We start from the raw sequence: 27,525 nt of genomic DNA on the forward strand, positions 1-27,525 counted from the left end.
GAGTGATTTTTGTGAAGACCACCCTCTGCTGTGGTCTCCCTCCCTCTCTCGCTCTGTTTAGTAGGAGGTGGATTTGTGGCTGTTGGTGGTTCCGGTCTGGGGAGTTGCTGCAGTTGTTGGGGTGGGTGGGGAGGGTAAATGAGATTGTGTGTGTCCACCTGCTCTGCTGCCATGTTGCCTCCTGTTCCTCAGACATTAACCAGACCCCAGCAGCTCACCCTCGTAGCTGATAGTCACGTGTGGATCTTGACAGCAATGTGTAGACGGACTATTCAACTGAAGAAGGCTTCACAGCACGATCTAATCCTGTCTTCTTCAATGTCCAGACACACTCACTTCTCCCACAGTCAGGCAGTGCTGTGAGTTACTTGACTGTGGGTCACTGTAGCAGTTATTTCACTGACAGCAAGATACCTCAAGCATGAATGAAGTGGCCACACAGGTATCTGGGTTTTGGTGGTGCTGATTAATGGAGGAATCTTAATAGGAATGTCTGGAAAATTTCCCTGTCCTTCTACCACTGGTTGTATGGGATCTTTAACCTCCATTAAAGGTTTTAAAAGAGGCTGACCGAGCCTCAATTTAAAGTTGCATCCAAACAACTGGCCTCAGGGTCTCAGGCTCAGCTGACCCAGCTGGAGTAGATAAACTGCATCTCCGACAGTGCAGCACTCCCTCAGTACTGACCCTCCGACAGTGCAGCACTCCCTCAGTACTGACCCTCCGACAGTGCAGCACTCCCTCAGTACTGACCCTCTGACAGTGCAGCACTCCCTCAGTACTGACCCTCCGACAGTGCAGCACTCCCTCAGTACTGACCCTCTGACAGTGCAGCACTCCCTCAGTACTGACCCTCCGACAGTGCGGCATTCCCTCAGTACTGATCCTCCGACAGTGCAGCACTCCCTCAGTACTGACCCTCCGACAGTGCAGCACTCCCTCAGTACTGACCCTCCGACAGTGCGGCATTCCCTCAGTACTGATCCTCCGACAGTGCAGCACTCCCTCAGTACTGACCCTCCGACAGTGCAGCACTACCTCAGTACTGACCCTCTGACAGTGTGGCACTCCTTCAGTACTGACCATCCGACAGTGCGGCGCTCCCTCAGTACTCACCCTCCGACAGTGCAGCACTCCCTCAGTACTGACCCTCCGACAGTGCAGCACTACCTCAGTACTGATCCTCCGACAGTGCGGCACTCCCTCAGTACTGACCCTCCAACAGTGCGGCGCTCCCTCAGTACTGACCTTCCGACAGTGCAGCACTCCCTCAGTACTGACCCTCCAACAGTGCGGCGCTCCCTCAGCACTCACCCTCCAACAGTGCAGCACTCCCTCAGTACTCACGCTCCGACAGTGCAGCACTCCCTCAGTACTGATTCTCTGACAGTGCGGCGCTCCCTCAGTACTGATCCTGCGACAGAGCGGCAGTCCCTCAGTACTGACCCTCCGACAGTGCAGTGCTCTCTCAGTACTCACCCTCCGACAGTGCGGTGCTCCCTCAGTACTCACACTCCGACAGTGCGGCGCTCCCTCAGTACTCACCCTCCGACAGTGCAGTACTCCCTCAGTACTGACCTACCGACAGTGCAGCACTCCCTCAGTACTCACCCTCCGACAGTGCAGTACTCACTCAGTACTGACCTTCCAACAGTGCAGCGCTCCCTCAGTACTGACTCTCCGACAGTGCGGTGCTCCCTCAGTACTGACCCTCCGACAGTGTGGCACTCCCTCAGTACTGACCCTCTGACAGTGCGGCGCTCCTTCAGTACTGACCCTCAGACAATGCAACACTCCCTCAGTACTGTCCCTCCGACAGTGCAGTACTCCCTCAGTACTGACCCTCCGACAGTGCAGCGCTCCCTCAGTACTGACCCTCCGACAGTGCGGCGCTCCCTTAGTACTGACCCTCTGACAGTGCAGCTCTCCCTCAGTACTGACCCTCCGACAGTGCGGCGCTCCCTTAGTACTGACCCTCCGACAGTGCAGTACTCCCTCAGTACTGACCCTCCAACAGTGCGGCGCTCCCTCAGTACTGACTCTTGGACAGTGCAGCGCTCCCTCAGTACTGACCCTCCGACAGTGCAGTACTCCCTCAGTACTGACCTTCCAACAGTGCAGCGCTCCCTCAGTACTAACCCTCCGACAGTGCGGTGCTCCCTCAGTACTGATCCTCCGACAGTGCGGCGCTCCCTCAGTACTCACCCTCCGACAGTGTGGCGCACCCTCAGTACTGACCTTCCGACAGTGCAGCACTCCCTCAGTACTGACCCTCCGACAGTGCGGCACTCCCTCAGCACTCACCCTCCAACAATGCAGCACTCCCTCAGTACTCACGCTCCGACAGTGCAGCACTCCCTCAGTACTGATTCTCTGACAGTGCAGCACTCCCTCAGTACTGACCCTCTGACAGTGCAGCACTCCCTCAGTACTGCCCCTCTGACAGTGCAGCACTCCCTCAGTACTGACCCTCCGACAGTGCAGCACTCCCTCAGTACTGACCCTCTGACAGTGCAGCGCTCTGAAATCACGGTGTCCGAGAGCAGGGGTATTTACTCTGTGCCACTGTTCAGACTGGGACCGGGGTGGGGTGGTTGGGACGGGAGTTGCAGAGTAACTGAGCTGAAAAGTCACAGAGCTGGAAATACACAGGCCACCGAACCTTTGTGGGTAAATAGTGTCACTGAACCGAGTTCCAGGCGAATGCTCTGGGTGTCATGGGTTCAAATCCCAGCACGGCAACTGGTGGAGTTTAAACTCAGTTAATGAATCTGGAATTATAAAGCCTTGGTGACCATGGCAACAATCATCGACCGTTGTAAAAACCCACCTGGTTCACTAACGCCCCTGTCGGGAGGGAAATCAGCCGTCCTTACCCGGTCTGGTCTACATGTGACTCCAGACCCACAGCGATGTGGTTGACTCTTAACTGCCCCCTGACATGGCCTCACAAGCCCACTCGGTTCGAGGGGCAATTAGGGATGGGCAACAAATGCCGGCCTTGCCAGCGACGCCCACATCCCGTCGGAAGAATAAAATCAAAATTCCCTTCGATATGAAACCGAAAAGGCCTATAGAGCAACGATGAGCAGAGTCTAATATTAGGAGCTGCTGTCACTCAGTAAAGTCAGCAGCTTCGGGCAGTGCCAGGTTTTTGTTTACACAATTGGAAGCTTTCACTCCTGGTATTTCTGTTTAAATCTTGTCTCTGATTTTGAAGTAGCAGAAGTCACGCTCCTTGAGGGGGTTTAATTTTCTCCCCCCCACCCCCCGCCATGACTCAAGACAGCGAGTGTCTTTGTTGACACGCTGGTGACAGGGCTGCAGGGGACGAACCTCTTACCTTGCTCGGTCTGAGCTGGACCGCCCTCCGTTTCTCCGCCACTTCCTGCTCTGGCTCCGCCTCCGTCCCTCCGTGGTGATCGAAAGGTGGGTCACTGGTTGGGAAAAATCTCAAGCATGGAGTTTCGAACGGTCGGGCTGGGGTAATTCGGGGCAAGGGAGTGGCCTGGGAATATTTACAAAACATGGCAAATCCCCAGTTTGGGGGCCGGGAGTTGGGGTGTTGGGGGTGCTGGGGAGGTAAGGGAGGTTCTCATGTGGAGACAATGAGAATTTGCTACCTCACAGAGCAGTTGGGGCGAATTGTGTCGATGCATTTAAGGGGAAGTGGATAAACACACGAGGGAGAGAGGAATAGAAGGATATGATGAAGTAGGTTGGGAGGAGGCTCCAGCAAAGAACTGTTTGGCCGAACTGTCTTATTATTTGCAACTCTGACTTGGAAACTTGTGGGTTCAAGTCCCAGCGCTAAATTCAGACCAACCCTCCCGGTGCAGTGCTGAGGGAGTGCTGCACTGTCAGCGGTGCCGTCTTTTTGCACGAGGCATTAAACCGAGGCCCTGTCTGCCTTCTCGGGGGTCATAAACGATCCCATAGCCTCTGTTTCAAACAGCGTTTTTCCCCACTGTCCTGGACAATATCTATTCCTCCACCAGTGTTCACCGAAACAGATAACCTGGTCATTATCACGTTGTGTCCGTGGGATCTTGCTGTGCACACGCTGGGTGCTGCGTTTCCTTCGTTCACACCGAGTGGCTGCACTCCAGAAAGCGCTTCATTGGCTGGAAGGTGCTTTGTGGGCGTGCCCTGGAAGTTGTGAAAGAGGATGGATAAACGCAAGTCTTCCCTTTTTTCTTATTTAGATCTCTGCAGAACACGGAAGGGGACCACCAGCCCAGCCAAGATTCCATCGTGGACCCCGACTCTCAGCTCGTGCTGCTTACTGGTATCTCTGTTTCTACATTCTGAGCAGCCTTTCTGTCATTACATTTGCTGTGTGCACTCGTTCCATCCCGAGAGTTGGTTCCTTATATTCCCACCACTCCTCATGTTCTGCCCTCCTCACCAACCCCCCCATCAGGAAGTGGCCTCCTTCCGCCCTTTTGTACTCCGCAGGATCAGTCATCCTTCACCTGCCGGCCTTGGCAAGATGTCCAACCACAAAGGGCATCAGAGCCCAGCCCAATTCATGTCCTTGCCCAACGTCTATCCAGCAGGTCTTCGTTGGATCAGGAGTAGGAACCCTTGCCCACCTATTGGCAGCGCAGGTGCCCACGATGCCCGGTTTGCTTTGCTCCTGAGGTGTGAGAGTTGGTTAGAATCAGTAACGGGGAGAGGGGCATTTAGATTCTGGCTGGGTTGACATTCCTCCATCCAAAGGCTGATGAAGATTCACAATGAAGTTTTTATTCATTGGATTGAGTCACAATTCCAAATCAGGCAGAAGGATAAAACTTCACAATGATCGAAAGGTGTTCTGCACTGAATAACGTTAGTTTTGTGTATGAATTAAGGGTATTCTTCATATCTGCTGCTTGATCTTCCTTCTCCGTATAAATTTGCCTCTTACAAAAATCACTTTTAGTGATTTAGCCTGTTCACCATGATCTGGCAGGGAGGCATTTACCATTTTTCCGCGATCTGGGGACACTATTGGCAGGTCACCCTATATCCAAGTGAAATACTCACCCCACATCCTGTCCTCTTCAACCATTTGCAAATATTCACCACCCTGTGGGTCAAGGGATTAGATTAAATTTGCTTTATTTTTCCTAACTTGGACCCATTCATGTAGGATCCGAGACTATATTAAAGCTATTGACATTTATCTTGTCTGTTTTCAAAGACTTGCCTTTCCATTCACTTACCAGGTTTTGGTCCATTCAGACAGTACATCACTAACCCAAGCTGGGCTGCAGTTCAGGTATTGAGACCAATGCTAGAGTTTCATTTACGTTCGGTTCTCTGATAGCTCGGTGGTGTCAGAAGTGGCTCAAAGGCAGAAGGTTGTGTGCTCAAGGCTGACCACTAAATCTGGGCTGACACTCCAGTGAAGGACTGAGGGAGTGCTGCACTGTCAGAAGTGCTGTCTGGCCCTTCCAGGAGCACTCTCGGCAAAGTGGTTAGTGATGTTTGAGGGATACATTTTAGCCAGGACAGTGGGGAGAAACATCCTGCTCTTCTATTGATAGTAAGGGACCTTTTATGTCAGATAGGGGCAGATAGGGTCTTGGCTTAACTTCAACCACTGCACCTCTGACTGTGCAGCATTCCCTCTGTACTGCACTGGGAGTGTCAGCTTGGATTTTGTTCTCAATTGCCTGGAGTGGGGACTTAAACCATAAGACCATAAGACATGGGAGCAGAAATTAGGCCATTCGGCCCATCGAGTCTGCTCCGCCATTCAATCATGGCTGATAAGTTTCTCAACCCCATTCTCCCGCCTTCTCCCCGTAACCTTTGATTCCCCTTACCAATCAAGAACCTATCTATCTCAGTCTTAAATACTCTCAATGACCTGGCCTCCACAGCCTTCTGTGGCAATGAATTCCATAGATTCACCACTCTCTGGCTAAAGAAACCCACAGTTTGCTGGCTCAGTGAAGAGTACTGGCCAGTGAGATATAGCTGATTCAGGCAGAAGTCTCATTCACTTCGGTATTTGGTTTTCCAAGCCCTCCCATCTAACCTGTGTGTCATTGATCCTCTCTATTTACCTCTGAAAGGAATCCAGTGTATATAATCTCAGGAAACCATGAAGGTTCAGCTTATTTGCACTGTGAAGGCCAGTTTCTGTGTTATTTGTGCGTGTGTGTGTGTGTGTGAGTGAGAGAGAGAGAGAAAGTATTTGTGACTCACTTTAAAGCAGATTTTTTAAAATCTCGAGCTCAGCTGCACAGTCATTTTTCACAGTTGGAGACTGATAGGGTTTCGTTTGAGCAGACGGGACCTGCTGTATACTCCCGCCACTCACAGCTTCAGGTATTGTTATGTCTTTTTGGTTTAGGAACTTGAACCAACAGGTCTAATTGATGTTGCTGCTGTCAGGGTAAATTGAAAGAATTCTGTTTAAGAGATGACGCCCGGGGTCACAATCCTTCCGAACCCTTTAGCTGCTGATTTTGTTTTGACAATAAGATTAGATGGCTTTGCAATTAATGCTTTGCCATTATGACTCACCTTCTTCCGAAGATCAACAATGTCAAACTCCCTCCCTGGCCATGTTAAAGGGGATGGCGTAATGGTAATGTCACTGAACTGGTAAATTCAGAATCCCAGGTTAATGCGCCGGGGCAAAGGGGTTAAATCCCACCATGGCAGTTGATGGAATTTGAATTCAGTTAATAAATCTGAAGCCAGCCTTGGTAATTATTGATTGGCGCAAAAACTCATATAGTTCATTAATGCTCCCCTCCCTCTTAGAGGGGAGGTCTGTATGACTCCAGACTCTTTAACTAAGCTGCTCAGTTCAAGGGCAATTAGGGACGGGCAACAAATTCTAGTCTTGACAGCGACGCCCACATCCCATGAAAGAATTTAAAAGAAACTATCCAATAAATGTAGCTCTCTCCTGAAGTTACTTTCTCCTCTCCTTTATTCAAGGGTCTTGTTGCCCACTGATATCTCGTTCAAGTGAACTTCTTTTCCTGTGTTAGCCACCAACAGTGACTGTCCATGAGGGCATCTTTTCACTCAGTGGGTGGGATTTTTCCACAACCCCCCCCACCCCCGCACCACCCCCGCGCCACCGGGATCTTCCGGTCCCACCACAAGTCAACGGGCTTCTGGTTGGGGGAGGCCACCTCGCCCGCGGGGGTGGGGGAGTCTCACTCATGACAGGGCGGGAAAATCCCGGCCAATGTCTATGTCCCCGCTGCGCCCTCCACCAGGGCACTGGAGGGGGGTGGGGGGGAAATCAGGAGCATTCAGTCTTTGCTGATATTACCTTCCCCCTAGACCCTCGAGAGTAGAGACCAGCAGTGGGGTCCACCACCATTGGCTGCCTCAGCTCCCTGGGTGAGTACCAGGACTGGGTAGGACTCTCATGGTCAGTGGGGACAGTGAAGAGTTGCCAGTAACAACGGGTTATATCACAGCTCAGGTCGGCCCCTTCAGCGGAGGAGGTAAAGACAAAAGAAACCAACAACACAAAAAGGGGCAGGAGTAGGCCATTCGGCCCATTGAACCTGCTCCACCATCCAATACGTCTTGGGCTTCAACTCCATTTTCCCACCCGCTCCCCATATCCCTTAATTCCCTGAGACAACAAAAATCCGTCTATCCAGCCTTGGATGTATTCAGCGATGGAGCATCCACAACCCTCTGGGGTAGAGAATTCCAAAGGTTCACAACCCTTTTGAGTGAAGTAATTTCCCCTCATCTCAGTCCTAAACGATCGGCCCCTTATCCTGAGACTGGGCCCCCGTGTTTTTAGATTCCCCCGGCCAGCGGGAACAATCTCTCAGCGTCCACCCTGTCAAACCCCTTCAGCCTCTCGTTCTCTTAAACTCCGGAGAACACAAACCCAATTTACTCAGCCCCTCATATGGCAGGATGCCCGCAGGGATGAATTTAGTGAACGTTCGCTGTACTGTCTCCAACATCTTTCCTTCAGTACGGAGGCCAAGACTGCACACGGTATTCCAGGTGTGATTATGGACATTAGTAACAATTCTACATATTGTTAATAACTTTTTATAATTCAAATTTCTCCAGGAGCTGAAGAAATTAGGCCTGGGGGAGAATGTCCGACTGGAAATCGTGGAGCTGCCTGTTCACTATCACCGAACCCGGGAGCTGTTGACCAGGATGTGGGAATCACAACAACCACAGGTTTCTTTAATGCTTCTCTGGTGGATTCCACTGGCACTGGCCCACCCAGCAGTCACTGGCCCACACGAGTTACTCTGGACAGGTGCTGGCTGACTTGCTTCTTGCTTACTTTGTAACTGAAGCGGAATTGCGCAGGAGCGAGAGTCCGAGATCCCAGTCCTGATCAGGTTTCCAGGGATGCCTCTGCCAGGGAGAGTGCACATGCATGTTTCTGTGCATATGTGTGTGCGCGCGCGCGTCTGTTTGCCTCTACCAATCAACTTGCCAACCAATCATCCCTCTCCTCTCATGCAGTATAAATTGTTGTTCCCTTTAGGGTTTGGTATTTTTGCAAAATCCGTCCTGATAAGTGCCAGATGTGGAGCTTTGACAGCATGTCTCATTTTTCAGCAACACTCAAGCATCTGTTTGTGTTGGCGTGTTGTCTGTGAGCATGTTTGCGAAAGCATGTGAGTACATGCTTGTGAACATGTGTGCGCGTGCGCATAAACAGCAGATGCTGGGCGGTGATACTGCCAGAGTGAGATTGTACTGATATTCACTGCTTAGACTCTCAGGAACAAGGGCAAGATACCAGAGGGCATATGGTGCCTGTGGGATCTGCCCCCACAATGAGAGCCAGAGTGAGCAGAAGAGGGTAGAAACTCGGTGAAGCATTCAAGATCCAACTTTACTTTCAACGGCTAAACGTTGCACCACTTGAGCCTTTAGCTGATCAAGTTCTGTACTTTATATTTTATTAAGCTGGCCGTCCACATTGGAGTAGCAACTGCATCGAAGGTGATTATTCTTGAACAGCTCGCCAAGAATCACGGATACACAGATCGTGATGTCTGTGGTTTATGTCCAGCAGGACACTGCTGTGTAGAAGGAGGTCCAGAGAAGATCGAGTCACTCATCAACATGCAAGCCATCTGTAAAAAATTATCGGGGATGGATATTGGAATCATTTATTCAAGGCCTACAGGGAGGTAAAAAAACAGGACTAAAGAAATTCACCAATTCCTTACAACCTTTCAAGTGCAGCAATTAAATCAAGTTTGCAAATAAGCAGGTAATGGATTTTAGAACAAGAATGCATCACTCTCTCCCACTCCCCACCTGAAGACACGGACTCTCACTGGAGCATATTTAGTCAGTAATCTTCATTTTACTCTATACCCCAGCTTTCTCATGCATGGCTCTCTAAGACTTGGGCTGAGTGGGAACCAGTGTGGGCCCATCACCTTCCCCTGTTTTATACAAGTGAAAGGGACCCATTAAAATACATCGATAGGTAGCTCCCTACTGGACAGACCCAAGTTTCCACTTGGTAGCTAATTACTACAGCAGACCAACATCCCATCACCGTGTGGGGGAATCGCAGACACAGACCCGCGTCCCGTCACCGTGTGGGGGAATCGCAGACACAGACCCGCGTCCCGTCACCGTGTGGGGGAATCGCAGACACAGACCCGCGTCCCGTCACCGTGTGGGGGAATCGCAGACACAGACCCGCGTCCTGTCACCGTGTGGGGGAATCGCAGACACAGACCCGCGTCCTGTCACCGTGTGGGGGAATCGCAGACACAGACCCGCGTCCCGTCACCGTGTGGGGGAATCACAAACACAGACCCACGTCCCGTCACCGTGTGGGGGAATCACAGACCCGCGTCCCGTCACCGTGTGGGAGAATCGCAGACCCACGTCCCGTCACCGTGTGGGGGAATCACAGACACAGACCCGCGTCCCGTCACCGTGTGGGGAAATCGCAGACACAGACCCGCGTCCCGTCACCGTGTGGGGGATTCACAGACCCGTGTCCTGTCACCATGTGGGGGAATCACAAACACAGACCCGCGTCCCGTCACCGTGTGGGGGAATCACAAACACAGACCCGCGTCCCGTCACCGTGTGGGGGAATCACAAACACAGACCCACGTCCCGTCACCGTGTGGGGGAATCACAAACACAGACCCGCGTCCCGTCACCGTGTGGGGGAATCACAAACACAGACCCGCGTCCCGTCACCGTGTGGGGGAATCACAAACACAGACCCGCGTCCCGTCACCGTGTGGGGGAATTGCAGACACAGACCTGCGTCCCGTCACCGTGTGGGGGAATCACAAAAACAGACCCGCATCCCGTCACCATGTGGGGGAATCACAAACACAGACCCGCATCCCGTCACTGTGTGGGGGAATCGCAGACACAGACCTGCGTCCCGTCACCGTGTGGGGGAATCACAAACACAGACCCGCGTCCCGTCACCGTGTGGGGGAATCGCAGACACAGACCCACGTCCCGTCACCGTGTGGGGGAATCACAAACACAGACCCGCATTCTGTCATTTAACTACCAGTAATCCTAGCGAACCCAGAAACAAGTTCCCAGGAGCCCAGATTAATACAACCTAAGGTACTGACTGCAATACACGCACCCAGCAACAGGGAAGCTGCAAATATTGAGTTACTTCAAAATGTTTACCTGATTGTCTTCAACTGACCTTAATAACATTTCCTCAGGTATCTTTGCGAATATGCTTATTACCTTTCACTGCACCATGGCAACAGGAAAGCCGCCTTCATTCATATCCCTCAGCTGAGTGACGGACTTACAGCCGAGAGTATTGGGAAGTTCCTCCAGCCAATTGTCCAAGAAATGCTGGGACAACTGAAGACAGCACGCCATTGAGAACAGTTTTCGTTAAGGTGCTTGGAGAAGGGACGGTGAATCATTGGCCAAGCACACTTCCTCCACCCTTACCACGTAGAGGACAAGACTCATCGCACTCTCCCTACTCTCGCATGACCTCAATCTTCTCAGGACTGCTTCCTGAGTTGCGCCTTCCTTATGTGACTTAACTCCCAAGCTAGATGCCTCCAAGCCTCCTGTCCCTCTTCGATCTCATTTAAAAAATAAAGCTGTTCAGAAGTTTACAGAAGTTCCAGTTTCCATCACTCAAAGCAGGATTTTCCGGAATTGCATCAAACTCAATGGATCGTCCCCAAGTCCTTCATACGGTGTTTCAACACAGCGCAATATAGAAATACACTTCATTTCTGCAGCGCCATCACAACCACAGACCACCCCAAAGTGCTTTAGGGCCAATTAGTACTTTTTTTTTTAAGTGTAGATACTTATAATGTAGGAAACGTGACAGTCAATTGATGCACAGCAAGATCCCAGAAACAGCAATGTGATAAAGGCCTATTTACTCTAACAGAGAAGTCAGTGACTAGGGGGGATAGATTTAAATCGATTGGTAGAAAGGTTAGAGGGGAGATGAGGAAAAACTTTTTCTACCCAGAGGGTGGTGGGGGTCTGGAACTCACTGCCTGAAAGGGTAATAGAGTCAGGAACCCTCAACTCATTTAAAAAGGTGTCTGGGTGTGCACCTCAAATGCCATAACCTGCAGGGCTACTGACCAAATGCTGGAAAGCGGGATTAGGCTGGGTGGCTCATTTTCCAGCTGGCACAGACACAATGGGCCAAATGGCCCCTTTCTGTGCCATAAACTTTCTATGACTCTATAATAGTCAGCTAAGCAGTTTTCGTTTGAGCAATGTTGGTCAAGGGGTAAATATTGATTCACCAAGACACCGGGGAGAACTCTCCTAACCCTTCTCAGAAATAGTACCATGGGATTGCTTATATCCACCTTGGGGGTGAAGAGGGCGGCTTTGGTTTAATGTCTCCCCTCCGAAAAGATGGCGCCTCCCACCCTCAACATTGCACTGCACTGGGTGCATCAGCCTGGGTTATGTGCTCAAGTGTCTGGAGTAGGGCTTGAACCCAGGTCTTCCTGATATGGAGGAGCGTGTGTTACCAACAGTTAAATGAGTCATCCTGTTTTGTGCACCAAACTGTACAAACTTTGTGTTGGTTGTGACTTTGTGGGATAACAAACATGCCTTAAATATCTGGAACAAAGGGTACTGATAACTCTGCGTGCAGTTTGCTGTTTATATTTGAAGTGCTGAACTTTGCTCTGAATACTCTCTCTCTCTCTTCTAACTTGTAACATTCAGATTGCAATAAAACGATGCCAAAAAGGAATTGCTTAGCTCGTGGGAAGATTGAAAGGTTTTACCATTTAATACTAAAGTATAGCATCAACATGTTAACCACATTCCTTTTGAGCTGTGGATATAGAGCTCCCTCTGATGGTGCCTGGTGTAGCTGAGCTGGAGTTTGAGTGGGTTTGAGGTTCGATCTCTGGTCTGCGTTCAGCTGGATGACCTCGAGTTAATGGAGCTGGTGTACAAACTTCTAATTCTAGATTCTCCAGCCGCGGGGGTACATCCTCCCCAGGATCGACTCTGTCCACCCCAATGGGGTGAACAAGTCCCCATTGGTCATCCCCACTGAGAGGCTTTCAGTCTCACCAACATTCTGTGCAATTGCAGCAACAATCGTAGGAAGGTGCAAAAAAAAAAGAATTACCTGGAAAAACTCTGCAGGTCTGGCAGCATCGGTGGAGAAGAAAACAGTTGACGTTTCGAGTCCTCATGACCCTTCGGCAGAACTGAAGTATAGTTAGGAGAGAGGTGAAATACCTCTCCTTTCACCTCTCACCTCTCCTAACTATACTTCAGTTCTGCCGAAGGGTCATGAGAACTCGAAACGTCAACTGTTTTCTTCTCCACCGATGCTGCCAGACCTGCTGAGTTTTTCCAGGTAATTCTGTTTTTGTTTTGGATTTCCAGCATCCGCAGTAGCTTTTTGTTTTTAGCAAAAAAGAGAGTCCCATGCAAGACAAAATAACAAAACCACTGGATTTTTTTTTTTGCATACAGATTTTATTTAACTTAAATCTTGTACTGTAACTACTAGAAAAAGCTAAGAAAGAAGAAACCTAGAATTGCTTTAGCTTCAGCCGGTCAAAATAGACAAGTATTTTTCTTTTTCCTCTTGAATGAAAAGATTCCATAATATATCGAAATAACAGGAATAAATCCTTACAACAGAATATACAAAACATTTGAATTTTTTTTAACCAATGAATCAAATCTCCATATAAACACAGGAATTGTAGGAATAATTTACACACAGCAAGTCATTTTTTTTTTTTATTTAACAAATTGGCCATCTTTACTGTTCCATTTAAAAAAAAAAATCATTTAATAAACGACTCGTGGGGTAGGGAAGGAAAAGCATCCTTGCAATATGCCATCCAAAGTGTTCATTTTCCCCTCCTGGAGGTAGTAGTAATTTCTGCCCAGCCTGACCCTATAGGTGTCTGCACTGAACTGTACAATGAGTGTTTTTGAATCTTTAACTTGCGAGGATGCGGTTTGAGGATTTGAACGCCAATGGGCTGTAAAATACAGAGCTCAACTCCTGTCCATTTCTGCACCTCCCTCATTTTCTGGAGAGAATTGGCCAGAATTTGGAGAACCTACAGTCAACAACCTAACCCACTCCCCCCACCCCACCCCACCCCCAACCCACCAAAAGGAAAAAAAACCCCGATATTCTCCAGACCACCATTCCAGACCAGTCGACTGAATTTCACTATATTCTCATGGAATTGTTCTAAGTGTTGTGCAGTGATTAAGATTTGTAATTCCCTCATTTCATTCCGAGCTAATGAGCCAATAGCAACTCAGTCTGGCCAGCTCTGTATCTCGACCATTGCTGGTCTGGAATACGCCTCCATTTCTACATCCCTTACACACTCCAATCAAGGCGTTCCCAGATGGCTCGTGGAAAACCAATCCTTCCCTCGCTTAAAAATCCAAAAACCAAGGCTCGTGCTTCGAGCATAAAAAAAAAATAAAGTACCAAAATTTCCCCAGCTCTCTTCACTGTACCACATCAACTGCAATCGAAAATCATAGAAGCGACATTATATTAGTGAAGCACCATGGTCTCAGCTTTGCCAGTACTTGGGGTCCCTTGGTTATCAATGGTCATCATCCCTTGACCCGTGGTAACTCGATGCCCCCAAAGATACCTTGTTCTTTCGCCTGAACCATTCCTGAACCTGCTCCTTTCTGAAGAGGTGCCCCAATCTGGTTGTTTAGACCCGCATCTACACCACAACCAGAACATCACAAGCTGTCACCTGTAGTCCCGTCCCGTTCCCCCCCCCTCCTCTCCTTTTAAGCCTCAACTCTTCTGGTAAAGAAAGCTCCAGGTCCTACATCGTCGTACCAGTTTGATTGGGGTATTTGCAGCATTTCAGAAACTACAATGAACAGCCATGGCGCAGTTACCTCCAACAGTGTGGAAACACCTTCATCAAGACTCCTTTTATCTTAACATCTCCAAGGTTCTTGTTTTGGAATCCAGCTCCCATCTATTCCCCTCCCCACCCACCTTTTAACTCAGAGAAAAGGACAAGCTGTATAGACTGGTGTCTTGGCAACTGCTGTGGATACCACTCTGTTTGGCTGGCCTGGGGGGTACAGAAGGGGTTTCGAGAGCTGTCATCATGTTTTCAGGTGCGAGTATTTGATTAACTCAGGTTGGGATGTGGGGCCAGTTGGGCCCCTCTCTACATTCCCCCACTTGGCCCCTGGGACAGACAATACCTCATACAAGAGAGATTCCAGCAAGGGTCTGAAGCCCTTTACTAACTGGGACTGGTGATCTAATCAGACTCCTTAGCGTACAAGTCAGGCGAGTATCTGACTGATAATGGGAGATTTTGAAAATCTCATTATATTCCACAGATTTTTTCCTCCTCTATCTGCCACCTCCGACAACCCCCCTCTCCTCCCTTGAAGGCACCAAAATCTGAATGGTTACAGGCTCCGATCTCTCCACCCCATGTGAGAGCACCAACTGTTGTCAGTGCCAACCCCAGAGCCATCCCTCATCCCAACTCCACAGCTGTGTTTTCAGACAGGGAAGCTGGTCTGATTTTCTGCCCCTGCTTCTCCACCCCCACCCCCCAACCTTTAGCCCAAGGTGGGGATTGGGGGGGGGTGCAAGGGCAATTGTACTGGCCCCCATATGCCAAAGGCACTTTTCATTTTGGCAGCAGGACGAGAGCGCAAACCGATAAAGGGAAGAACCTTGCTGGGCTAGCCCCGAGTTGGAAGCTACCTACAAGTAGGCATGATGTTCCTGCTCTCCCTGCCCTGACAGAGGCACAGCTTTGAAACAGAAAGGATCACAGACAACAATGAAAATAATTAATAATAAACATACCCGTAAACTCCTGGCAATAACGAACTCCGAATGGTTTGCTTTACTCTGGATTTTAGCAGATCAGAGAATGTTGTTTCAACCCATACACCACAACGGCTCCCAGATATGCTAAAATGATTCGAGGAGAGCAAACCTTCCCATTCATTACTTGCACTCGTACACTTTGTAATATTTGATCCAATCTGCCCTCTTGGTTGCAACTTAACCCAAAAATAGCTCAAGCCCAAAGCCCATGGCGTCAGCTGCAACTCTGAGTCCTGCAAACCCTCTATGAGGCCGAGTTGCAAGAATCTCCAGCTACCCCACGAGGTGTGCTGGTGGAATAACTCCATCTTAGGGAGAGGAAAGAAGATGGGTTTGTTGGTTGCGGCAGAGGTGGGTGGGTTGGTGGGGGGGCGGGGGTGACGGAATGGGATGGGTCCTTCCCAACCCCACAGTTGATTACCTAGCCAGCCAGCCAATAAGGAGTGGTGCTTATGAGGAATAGATCAGATTACCTTGTACCCTTGGTTGAAAGTGGACTGCGTAGAAACAAGGAAGATGGGGGTGGGGGGGGAGACGAGGACCAAATTAATTGCGACTTTTATGTTCCATGTCAATTGCATTGAACAAATGCAGTATCAGAGACCCCCTACATTATTCAGCTATAACATAATTCATTCTAGCATTTAATAGGACCAATCAGATCTGCATTGGACAAGGTATTATCCCTGTAAAATTTCTAACACAAAGCTTAAATCATAGGACAACACCACAAAAAGTGTATTAGATAATATTTTTGGACAAAACTGGATTGGTTTTCTCAACCATGCTGGTATTAACCTTGAGGTAATCCTTTAGTTTGGCCTAATATACATTAAGATATTTTTGTTACAAAAATTATGAAAAGAGTCCCCTCAACATATATATTCACGATCCTGCTTAAACTCCTAATTCTGTAAATTTCTCTCTTGATATATATACAATATATATTATACGCATACATATAATATATATATGTATATATATTTGATACGCCAATGAAATGAAAACAGTGGTGATATATTCTAAGCTGCTACAGTCAAAACTTAGTTAGGGCCATGTCTCATTGAACGTGACTGCAGTAGGGTTGTTGTGGGAGCTCAGTCAATGCTGGCATTCAGAGGAACTAATCAGACCACAGATGTATTCTTAAAATTGAACTTCTACTCTTAAACCCAGCCAGTCTACAGAGGTGCTACCGTGTAGGCAAGGCCCATTCACCCCCATTTCCTCAGTAGTTGAGTCTGTGCTGTTGTGTTATTCTTCCCGGCCATTAACTTAACCCCATTTCATTGAAATAATCTTGCCCCAATGTAAGGGCACTAAATTCATCAGGGCCAGTCACATTTCACAACCCCAAGAACAGCTAGCAAAACATTAAATGCACAGAATAATTTTGAAATGGGCAAACGTTTACAGTGGCACCAACTCCAACTCTAGAGTCTTGACATCAGCTCTGCTCTGATCGCAAATCAGGACGTAATGGGGATTGGATGTCTGCTGGCGTAGGCCGGGGGTGGGGGGTGGTGCAGAGATTACATCTGGACCTGACACAAACATACTTGGGTCAGCTTCATCAATGGAACATCATTTCTGTTCAAGTATCAGCCTTAGCACATGGAATGAGTAGTTTGGATGCTTAACTCTGAGAGTTAACCGCTCTCAGCACAGAATGTGATGGTACAATGCAGCTCGTTTTTCTAACTGTTTTTCTACAATAACGACAAGGTCCGCCAGTATTGCATCCCCGACCTGCTCTCACTTGCTCCTGACATCACTAGAATTATCCCCCATGATCCGTGTGGTGAGATCTTTGGTCTGTTGTGTGACACAGGAAAAGAATTAATTTTTTTTTTTTTACATATGTATGGATGTTTTTTGCAACAACCGCCATGGTATTTAAGGATCAACTGGATTTTTATAGCACTGTGTATTAAATGGAGCGGAGAAGAAAACTGGAAACCCACAAATGCTGGAAACCAAAACAGTTCACACTCAAAATACACAGACAGCATCTGTGAGGACAGAGAACACGCCAGTGTCTTATTCCAAAGCTGACACCAATTGCTGTTTATTTCCAGCATATTCTCCTTTTTGTCACTGTGGTCAACATCGTCGGTACATTGCGATGTCAGTGCAACACCTTACTGGGCTTGCAAGGAACTTCTGACTGTCGAGTCTCTATCCCTCTGTGTGCTGGGTGACTGCTATTATCCTGGTTTTGCTTTACCTCAGACTCTGCGTAACTAGCGCTTGCTTTCACCATCGCGCCGTTAAATCCGGTACCAAGGGTCTCCTGGCAAAAGGAAGCTGGGTGTAAAAGTAAATAATTCCCAACATCGGACTGGCTCAAGTTGTCCAGGGGGTAACTTGAGTGTTTTAAAATCTCACCCGCATAAATTAATGTTACTGCCTCCTTTTTATGTCCCGTCTCCCCCCGCCTCAGTATGGAGTAAAAAGTAGAGTTCTTCATGGCAACACCAGGCGCCTCAACACCTTTTGGGCGGAGGCCTGAGAAAGTTCAATGTTGTGGACTGTTTCATCACATGGGCAGAGCCCCCAAGTCTACCATACTCCCGCTTGTCAAGGACGCTATCCAGTTGCGCAATGGCTGGCAGCAGGAACCCTGACCCGCTTTGCCCGACCCACCCTCACCCTTCACCCTATCCGGGCACTGAGGACAGCCGCAATACCCTCACTCTCCAACCCAAACAGAGGTGAGCTAACTCGACAGGGACCCGGGACCACCTGGATCAAAGCCATCGGGCTTCAGGATGTCGGAGTGAACCTCTTCCCGTTTTTCAAGCACAGAAACCATCGGGCACAAGGTCGACCCAATCAGGTCGTTTGTGGTTTTCTTTCATGCAAGTATACTCGCAAGGAACAGCTTATTCTTGTTCAGGTGCAGACTGACCTTCCAGTATTTGGAGGATCCTTTCTGTTTCCACATTAAATTCATTTAACACATCCCTCCAAATGACTTGTTGCTATATCAGGGGATTGACATCCAACTCCCTTATAAGTTCTGATGGAAACTGTCGACCTGTAACATTAACTGTTTCTCTCTCCACGGACGCTGCCTGACCTGAGGTTTTCCCCAAGCATTTTCTCTGTCCTTATTTCAGATTTTGCAGTATTTTGCTTTTTCTTTACCTTCCTGTGCGCGCTAACAGGCAGGTAAACCGCTTTCAAATAAACAGATCAACCTTTCCGGCCAGGAAAGACTTTGGCTGGTGTTCGGTTGTCAGATTGAGAGTTTCACAAGCTAACTTCGCAGCCTCATCTCTGAACTGTCATCAACTGCCTGTCTATTCTTTCACCTCAACGCTAAAGGTTACTACGTCCTTCTGAGCGAACAGAACACCCAATGACTGAGCAACACGCTCGTCGTGACTTCTGTTGAATTATTACCAAGGAACACATGTTGGGGATATTGTCAATGTAAATTTTTTATCAGCTTAGTAACAAACCTCCTTGTGGACTGACTCCAGACCTGTTCTCAATGTACCAGAACCAACAGCCTTTGACAAATGCAAGAGGCTTTGTGCAAAGTTTGTCTGACTGACAAAGAGAATGCATAAGACAAACATGGGATGCAGCCCAAATCAAAAGTTCATGCAGGCCACTTGAAACAAGGGTCCCATTTAGAAATAAACACACACATAGGGACCCTCCAAATTCAGCTTTACACACATCAGGGTTTGCTCATTCCCCGGGTAGATGCTACGGACAACTTCGGTCAGACAACAAAACGGGACACTGTCCCTTTAAACAGCTCGGACATCAACAAGCCCATACAGCCATTTCCTAAGTCAGTAACAAAACAGTAATGATAAATGAAGTGCTTTCAATGATCTATACAGTTGCTAAGATGGCCACGATGTTGTTAGTGATTTTTAAAAAAAAATTTTTTTTCTTTTCTAATACAGATTTCATCTACTGATGATATAATAAATCAGACAGTTTAACAAACATTCGTAACCAGCTGTGATCTGAGGGTCTACGGTTGTGATGATTAATATGTGCAATGTGGGGGGGAAAAGGTTTGCTAGGTCAGGAGGTCACCAGTTTTGTGCTCGAACTCTCCCAGCTGAGAAGTGGTTCTGCCTCGCATTTCGGGCCCTGGTTCCAGAAACTCCAATATCACTGGTAGCCTCACTAACCCACTGACAAGCTATATTACTCCATGGCTTTAAAATGCCAATTTAAGGCCTAAAAAGCCACATTTCCTTCCTGCATGACACCAAAAATAACTCTGGCACTTCCCACCCCTCCCCCACCCTGGCCAAATTCCTGCCCTGAATTCTCTCCACGTTTTTCCAAAGGAGACAGACTCTCGCTGGGGGGCTGCCCCCCCACGCCACCAACTGGACTCGCAAATCAAGAGCAGTGGCTGGGCAAGTCAACTGCCATAGAGAATGCACCCCAGCTATGCAGCCGTGGAGGGCATCACAAAACTCTTTTTCGCGGGAGGGGGCGGGGCTGCTGGAAGGAGGGTCATTGGGAATCTCCCCGTCCAGCTCTGGACAAGGGCTGAATTGTGTCTTGACCTCACATGGCAGTGCTCCTGCCCAGTGAGCCAGCAAGGAAGCCACTCAGCAGCAGCAACAATAAAGATAACAAGTTTTTAAAAAACCTTCCAGATTTTAAACTTGGTGAACTTCTGCTGGAAAATTAGCAAAGCTGCAAATTCATGAGTGTCTTTTTACTTTGGGACGGGGGGGGGGTCATCTAGGAAGTCTGGGCGAAATGCACAACTCCCCAGCTATCTACGATGGTAAACCCTGCCAGAAACACGCATCAACCACATGCATAGATGCTCTGAAGCTCTTTTGGGGTGGGTGGGGGTGCACTTTGGAGGAATTGCGAGAGCCCTTACAAGGATCGCTTCAGGATGCTCGCACTCGAGTTTACCATCACAATGGTCCTGGTTGTGGAGATTATTGCTGTCCTACCTGGTATTGTAGGAGGTTTGATTTGTGACTCTCTTTCCCCCCCCACCGTCCCTCATTTACTGCTCCATTTCTGGGGTCGATGGACATTTCTGCATTGGAAACTCACTGAACTTGTAACTTGCTGATTTACCCCCAACCCAACGGTGGGTCAGACGACTCTTCTGAAATCTTTTTTGTTCAGTTTTTGTGCTGGGGCTGAGGGATGTTGTTGGCCACGGGGAATGGAACATTTTGCACTTTCAGCATCGAGAACTTGAGATCAGGCACGGCAAATGTTAGATGCTCCCTCCACACTTTTTGGTCAAGTACAGCACGGGGTTAGATACAGAGTAAAGCTCCCTCTACACTGTCCCCATCAAACACTCCCAGGACAGGTACAGCACGGGGTTAGATACAGAGTAAAGCTCCCTCTACACTGTCCCCATCAAACACTCCCAGGACAGGTTCAGCACGGGGTTAGATACAGAGTAAAGCTCCCTCTACACTGTCCCCATCAAACATTCCCAGGGCAGGTTCAGCACGGGGTTAGATACAGAGTTAAGTTCCCTCTACACTGTCTCCATCAAACACTCCCAGGACAGGTACAGCACAGGGTTAGATACAGAGTAAAGCTCCCTCTACACTGTCCCCATCAAACACTCCCAGGGCAGGTTCAGCACGGGGTTAGATACAGATTAAAGCTCACTCTACACTGTCCCCATCAAACACTCCCAGGACAGGTTCAGCATGGGGTTAGATACAGAGTAAAGCTTCCTCTACACTGTCCCCATCAATGTTAATATTTTGTCAACAGTTCATGGGTTTAAACTAACAAGGGCCAAATGGGGTGACGTTATTGTAAAGCATATATTAGACATTGGTTATTTGACCCTCTGCATATTTAGATCCTACAAGCACTGTCGGAACCAGTGAATGGACAGGAACAGGGAGATGGGTTTGTGATCTGATGGAATACCTGTTAAGTCACATCGTTTGGCTCCACTCTGGCCTTTGGGCTAGACTGATCTGTGGGAGTGGGTTTGGTCACATCCTGAGCTTCACAATTTGGTGGGAGTGCTCACGTCCTCACAAGGGAAAACTGACCTCGGCTGTACCAGGAAAGGCCTTTCCAGAAACATACACAAACTCAAAGACACCTCGCAATAGGGGCCTGAAGTTGGTTCAAACCGATTCTGCTTTATCCAGCCTCTCGCCCACTGTCGGTGAAGGTGTTTGTTAAATCAACGCTCCCCAAAGATTGCTGTCTGCATCTCAGTTTAAGTCGGGGACTAACTGACCCAGCTGACCTTCTCCCTTTTAGATAACGGTGAATCTGGCCCTCACACTGACAACGGGCAGAAGCTGCAGCTCCTGGACTCCCCAGGCTCAACAGGAAGGAGTTTCGATTCGGTTCAGGGTAAGAAGTGGGGGGGGGGAAAGAGTGAAAATACACCAACCCGTTTGCTTGTAACACCTCCCCCCCCTGCCCCGAGCACACCTCTCGCTGAAGACTGACGAGTGCTGGCCTGCCCCAGAGAGGAGAGCCGCTTCTCCAAGATGTCGGTAGAAAAGGGAGAGAAAAAAAAGAATCAGTGGAACCATTTGACAACTACTTTGGGGGCGAGGTCAAGCACTGGGCCTGCAATCCCGTTAAGGAGGCGACGCTGAACAAGTGCACAAATGAAATGAAAATGAAGGGAGCATCACGCGACGCTCCCTCGTCCCCCGCGACCAAAAAATAACGAGCATAAAACATGTAGTACACGTGCGCATCACCAGGAGGATACTGCATTGGTTGCCATGGGTACCAGGACTATCTGATAAGACAACACATGCACGACAGGCACGAGGGATCCAGGGACCTGCGATGGGTTCATTCGCGGCGGCGGCTTACGTTTGGAGTGATTAACTGCGGTCGCTTGACCTTTCACCCTTCACCCCCTCCCAAACAAAGCTGGTGACCTCTGTGAACCGAGCAACTCAGCCCTCTCCAAAGACATTAGTGTTTGTGGTTTGTGGATTGTTTTGAGGTTTTCCGGATATTGTACTGTCTCAGATTGCTGAATGCGAGATGTATTTTATATATAATATATATATATAAAAAAAAAGTGAGGTAGATAAATGCTTAAAAACATCAACAACAACAACAAAAAAAAAAAATGTCCCCCTGTCAGGTAACATTTAAAAAAAAACAAACTCTTCTATCAGTACTGATTTCAATTTGGGGCATTTTACAGTGATCTTAACTGATATTAAAAAATAAATTAAAAAAAAATTCCTACATAGATTACCTTTTTAATTAACAGAAATTCAGAATAATGCTATGGGACAGTGGCAAAAAAAAGGAAGCCAGAAACTATTCTAGAAAAAGGAATAGCAAAATAAAAACACTACAAACTTTAATGTTACCTCTGGTCACAAATATCAGTCTTAATCCATTTGTTTTTCTTTTGCTCTTGCACTTTAGTTAACTTCCTTCCAGTCTAGGTGGGTTCAGGAGCATTCTTTGAACAAAAGCCCCCCTCCCACTCCCACCTCTCACAGTTGTACATTTTCTCCGACATTACGGCAGTGGAGAGTACGAGCGAGTATATCGGCCCCGAGCCAACCTTTAACGTCGGCGTCTCCGAACGCGTCAACGTTCGCTAATCGCAGAGTCAACCCTATCGACCTGGCAGCAGAGGTTTAAATAAGTGGTGACCCCCCTCCCTCCCTCCCTCGCCCCCACCACCATGAAAGGGGGGGGGTGAGGGTACAAGGGGAGTTGCGATGAAGAAGCGACGGGCGCGAAACCGTCCCCTTGTGCCTTTTTGCTCTACACTCTCAGTGGCTGAGAAGTGATGACGGCAACTTGCGTTTGGTTGGGGGGGGGGGGGGGGAGGGGGGAGGGGGGCAACCTCACCCAGAACAGCCTGGAAAGAAATATAAGATATCCTGAGATCAGGAGAGGGGTCGGGGGCACTTTTTCAGTTAGCCTTTCAGCCCGTGTGGTGAATGTGGACCCAGTCACAATAATGTTAAGCCTTCTGCAGGCCAAAATTGCATGCATTTATTACTTGAAAGACTACCTTTCCTGATATTTAGACTCCACTCCGCTGCCGCTCAATATTTGGGTTTTGTTAACGCCTGGCATTTTTCTTTTTAGCAATGAGCATTGGGCTGATTATTACCAGTGCACTATCAATTTTGGCAAGCTGATATAGTTACTAATAGCCATTGCTCCTGCAATCACTTTTAAACCATACAACCCTAAAAAACAAGAAGTCCGCCATGCCAGATTTTTTTTAAACAGAGCGTAGAGTCAGTTAAACGGACAACGTGGCCAATACAAAATGGCCGCCCGTCCGGCCTGCTAAAGACTCATCCTGGTAATAATTGAGAGAAAGAAAAAAAGATCCAAAACCTGGACAGGAAAGATATGCAGCCAAAATAAAACAATACAACCGTGTGATCGAAGTTGAGCTGTCAGGATAACTATCCCAGTTTGGTTAAACAAAAAAGGGCCTAGGTTTTTTACGGGGGTGGAAGGGTGGGGGTTGGGGGGGAGGGGTGGTTCGGGGAAGATAAAGGGCAAACAATTTCTACGTATGCACAAAAATGAACATGGAAACACTGAGAAAGACATGTACTAGTATTAAACTGTTTGACCTGAGTATATTTATTTCACGCCCTGTACTGATTCAGACACAAGTTCTCAAAAAAAAACATTTCTGCTCGACTACGGTATAGTTGTTTGAGGGGGGGGGGGGGAAAACCGGTTTCTGTTTACGCGCTGAGCTAAGATGCCACGAGTAACAAAACGCAAGGGAGCATCTTCGGGTTTTCCGAAATTCTTTTCTTTTAAAAAAATAGGCAGAAGTGCGTGGCAATTGCGCCATCGGAACCATTAACAGGAAGAAATAAAAGTCAATTTGAACTGGTGTACCAAGCGTTAAGAAACTGAAGGAACAAAATGGAAGGGGCAGTGGGGAGGAAAGGGAGTGACAAGGCAGTAGACCTGAAGGTAAAGTTGATTTCATCCCCAGAGTTAAGGAAAAAAAAAAAATTATAGCAGCTTCTCTTTTTTAAAGACAGATGGATAATAAACCATAAAAGTTATAAAAGTGAAACAATGAGTATCCAAAGGATCAATGGTCAAACATAGAACTGCAAGACCCATTCGCTAGAATTCTAATGTAACTGAACACATCAGAAAATACTTAGCACTTAACTGCTCCTTTTTGTCTTTCTTCTCTCACTTGTTTTTTTTTTTTCTTCCCCCCCACACACACTCCCAAAAGACTGGGTCCGTCTCACTCCTCTTTCCATTCGGCTCGCCACGAGTTCGTGGATTGGGCCCTGTCAAGTGGCACAGGACATCTCCAATGCTGTGCTCTTCCAAGTGACAGCGCACAGTACTTTGTTTTCACTGTCCAACTTAAAAGTTTCAACATCACGTTAATCCCAGTGTAGATTGATGCAACGGGGTTGGTCGATGAAACGTATGTACGTGTGTGTGTGTGTGTGTACGTGTACGTGTGCATGCGTGTGTGTCCCTGTCTATCTGCTTCGCCGCAAAACACTTGCTTTTTCCACCCCCCCTTATCTCTCAGTAAGCTGAAACACGTTTGTAATAAAACTAATCTCGTTCTCTTTTAAATTTTGGCAAAATTTGGCAGCGGTGCGAGATAACTACACCCGAGACACTCCGACAGCGCCAGAGGAGAAACGCACTACAGGGTCCCCGGGAAACGGGGACGAGAGTTAGATCGGTTAAAAAATATACAGATATATATATATCCATACATCTCAATAAAGGCCTGTGAGTGATGGCGTCAGGGATCGGAGGGGAGAGGCCAGGCAGTGTCTCTGTTTAAGAAGTTGGGCTTCACGTATGTTTGGACTATGAAGCGGTGAGAGATCTAGGACTGAGTGTCTTATGTCAGAAGTTCAGCTGAGCCCAGTGTGGTGGCTCTCTCTCGCTCTCGAGCGCTGTCAGTTGTTTGCGTATGAAAAATTGGTGTGGTGATCGGAAGGAGGTTCTTTCCATTGTGCAGCAACGGCAGTTTGAGATCTACCGAGATATATAAGGTTTTCTCTTTGTGTGGGTGTGTGTGTGTGGGTGTGTGTGTGGGTGTGTGGGGGCGTGTGTGTGGGTGTGTGTGTGTGGGTGTGTGTGTGTGTGTGGGTGTGTGGGGGCGTGTGTGTGTGTGTGTGGGTGTGTGTGTGTGTGGGGGTGTGGTGCGCACGTGTTGGTTTTTTTCTCTTGGTTCTGGGGAAAGGGGTTGGGGGTGGGGTGGGAGGGGTAGTTGGTTGGGGGGGGGGAAATCAGCAGACTGTTGACTGGGGCAAAGGCAACACCTTCTCGTTCTTCCGCCCCCCGTTCATGTGAGTGTATGGCTGCCGCTCGTCAAAACTGGCCCGCAGGACAACGCCTGGTCCATTTTCCACTTTGTGACCTGAGTGTTTGTCAGTGTGTTGGAGGGTGGAGGAGGGGTCGAGGGGGATGCTCTCCATGTTGTCTGCCTCGATCTCAAACTCCTCGACATCCCGGACCTTGCAGTCCTCGCTGTAGAAGAAGGCGACCTCTTTGAAGGAGGGCTCCAGATCAGCTTTGATGCTCTGGATGATCTCCATGAATGCAGGACGCATCTTGGGGTTATACTGCCAGCACATCCTCATCAAATCGTAGCTAAACCGGCAAGGGGGCGGGGAAGAGGAAAGAGAGACGCGTTATTGAACGAGAGACGGAAGGAGCAAACCACGTCACTGACAACCAAATCCCAATTGAAGACATAACTCAAACTGATGCGGGCAACGGGAAAACCTGGTGGGATGGCACAATGCCCAGGAGTGGACTGCCAGCAGCAGCTGAGGATAACAACTTCCTCTGGTCTATGGAAGTGGAGGGGTGGGGGTGTGGGCAGGTCGGAGGGTGGGAAAGTGCTAAGGAAATAGGAGGGGCAGGAAAGAGGTAGGAGTGGGGGAAGGTGGAGGAGGCCAGGAAGAGGGGGAACATCTCCGTCTGCTGCCAGTGTGTTTGAGCAGTGAGAATCGAGCACGTTGATCAGAGAAGGAAGTGATCTCAGTGCCCGTGGGCTAGGCAATGTCACACGAACATACGAAACAGAAGTAGGCCCTTCGAACCCGCTCCGCCATTCAATAAGATCGGGGCTGAGCTGTTTGTGTTTCAAATTCCACACCCCCATCGACCCGTGATAGCCTCCGATTGCCACGATACAATCGGCGGTCACCGTGTGGTGAGTTCTACACCCAGGCGTGGAGAGTGATGAGCTACGCAGTCGATTAGCCCATAGCCAACTCATGAGGGAGGTACAGCTATTCGGGTGAAGCCTGGGGTTTCCTGGGCGCTGCAGGCAGGCGGAGAGGGTGTGGCAGGAAACAGGGGTTGTGCGGCGGGGGGTGAAAATAAAAAAGGATATCTTACAAAAGCTCCCACCGAAATACAAACTACATTTGTGGAAAGCTGTTTGGCTCAGCGCTCGCTCGCTGCCTCACTCCCAGCTGCTGACCTGAAACAAAATAGACAAACCAGCTGTCTCTCAGTCACATGCCAGCCTGTGGCTTAGTGCCCTGCAGCTACAGCACAAGACCAAGAAACCACAAACGCCAAGTGCGACTGCCTGAGTGTGTGACATCAGGGTGAATAACAGCATGTGACAGGCTCCCCACCCCCCCCCCCTCAACCCAACGCCCCGGTTACATCAACTGGGATGACGCTCACTCTGAAGACTTGGTGCTGCAGAGACCATACTAGGAGTTAATGCATCTCATTGCGGATATAGACGGACATGTATGGAGAGCAGGCAAGTAAATATTATATTTATAATCTGCCCAACTATGGCAAAAACGGATTTAATTTCAACTCACACGACCCGTCCTACTGAACGTTACCAGCAATTTGTTCAATAAAACATGCAGGTCCCAAGCTTTGACCAGGGTGCTGCTCCCTGGCCACTAAACACAGCTTCTGACACCCACCTTGTCACAGTCAAACAGGCCTTCCTTCAGGCATGAGTGACCGCCCGCTGGTCATGCTACTGCGGGAGGGGTCGTATCCCGTTCACCCAGAGTCAACGGGCAGCGAGGAGGAGCGGGGACCCTAACCAACAGGGTAGCCAACGCTGACTTCAGGCTGACTGAGGCCTGACGATACAGAGCAGATTGGCATCCAACCTGGGACCGACCCTCAGGGTACTTGCTCTCGGGCTGAATTAAATTTGGGAACATTCAAACACAATGGTTCGGGGGAAA

At 48.7% G+C, this 27,525-nt stretch overlaps 3 protein-coding genes across 3 annotated transcripts in view; 1 reads left to right on the forward strand and 2 right to left on the reverse strand.

Annotated features, from left to right (window-relative positions):
* The window catches only part of fam169b (family with sequence similarity 169 member B), a 28,904-nt gene extending 25,517 nt beyond the window's left edge, over window positions 1-3,387 (reverse strand). Inside the window, exon 1 of the mRNA XM_078532382.1 lies at window positions 3,344-3,387. The gene's annotated coding sequence lies outside the window, so the exon portion shown is untranslated. The remainder of the gene's footprint in view (window positions 1-3,343) is intronic.
* A 72-nt stretch (window positions 3,388-3,459) lies between these two features.
* On the forward strand, window positions 3,460-12,214 carry pgpep1l (pyroglutamyl-peptidase I like). The gene is made up of 6 exons (XM_078532217.1): window positions 3,460-3,485; window positions 4,206-4,288; window positions 5,214-5,266; window positions 8,059-8,175; window positions 8,920-9,146; window positions 10,680-12,214. The coding sequence occupies exons 1-6, from the start codon at window positions 3,460-3,462 to the stop codon at window positions 10,846-10,848; spliced, it is 675 nt and encodes a 224-aa protein (XP_078388343.1). The 3' UTR covers window positions 10,849-12,214.
* An 11,613-nt stretch (window positions 12,215-23,827) lies between these two features.
* igf1ra (insulin-like growth factor 1a receptor) overlaps window positions 23,828-27,525 on the reverse strand; it is a 228,607-nt gene continuing 224,909 nt past the window's right edge. Inside the window, exon 21 of the mRNA XM_078532356.1 lies at window positions 23,828-25,942. Within this exon, the coding sequence (XP_078388482.1) occupies window positions 25,579-25,942 (364 nt within the window). The 3' untranslated portion in view covers window positions 23,828-25,578. The remainder of the gene's footprint in view (window positions 25,943-27,525) is intronic.

This window comes from Cetorhinus maximus, chromosome 30 (assembly GCF_964194155.1).
Source record: "Cetorhinus maximus chromosome 30, sCetMax3.hap1.1, whole genome shotgun sequence".
NCBI lineage: Eukaryota > Metazoa > Chordata > Chondrichthyes > Lamniformes > Cetorhinidae > Cetorhinus > Cetorhinus maximus.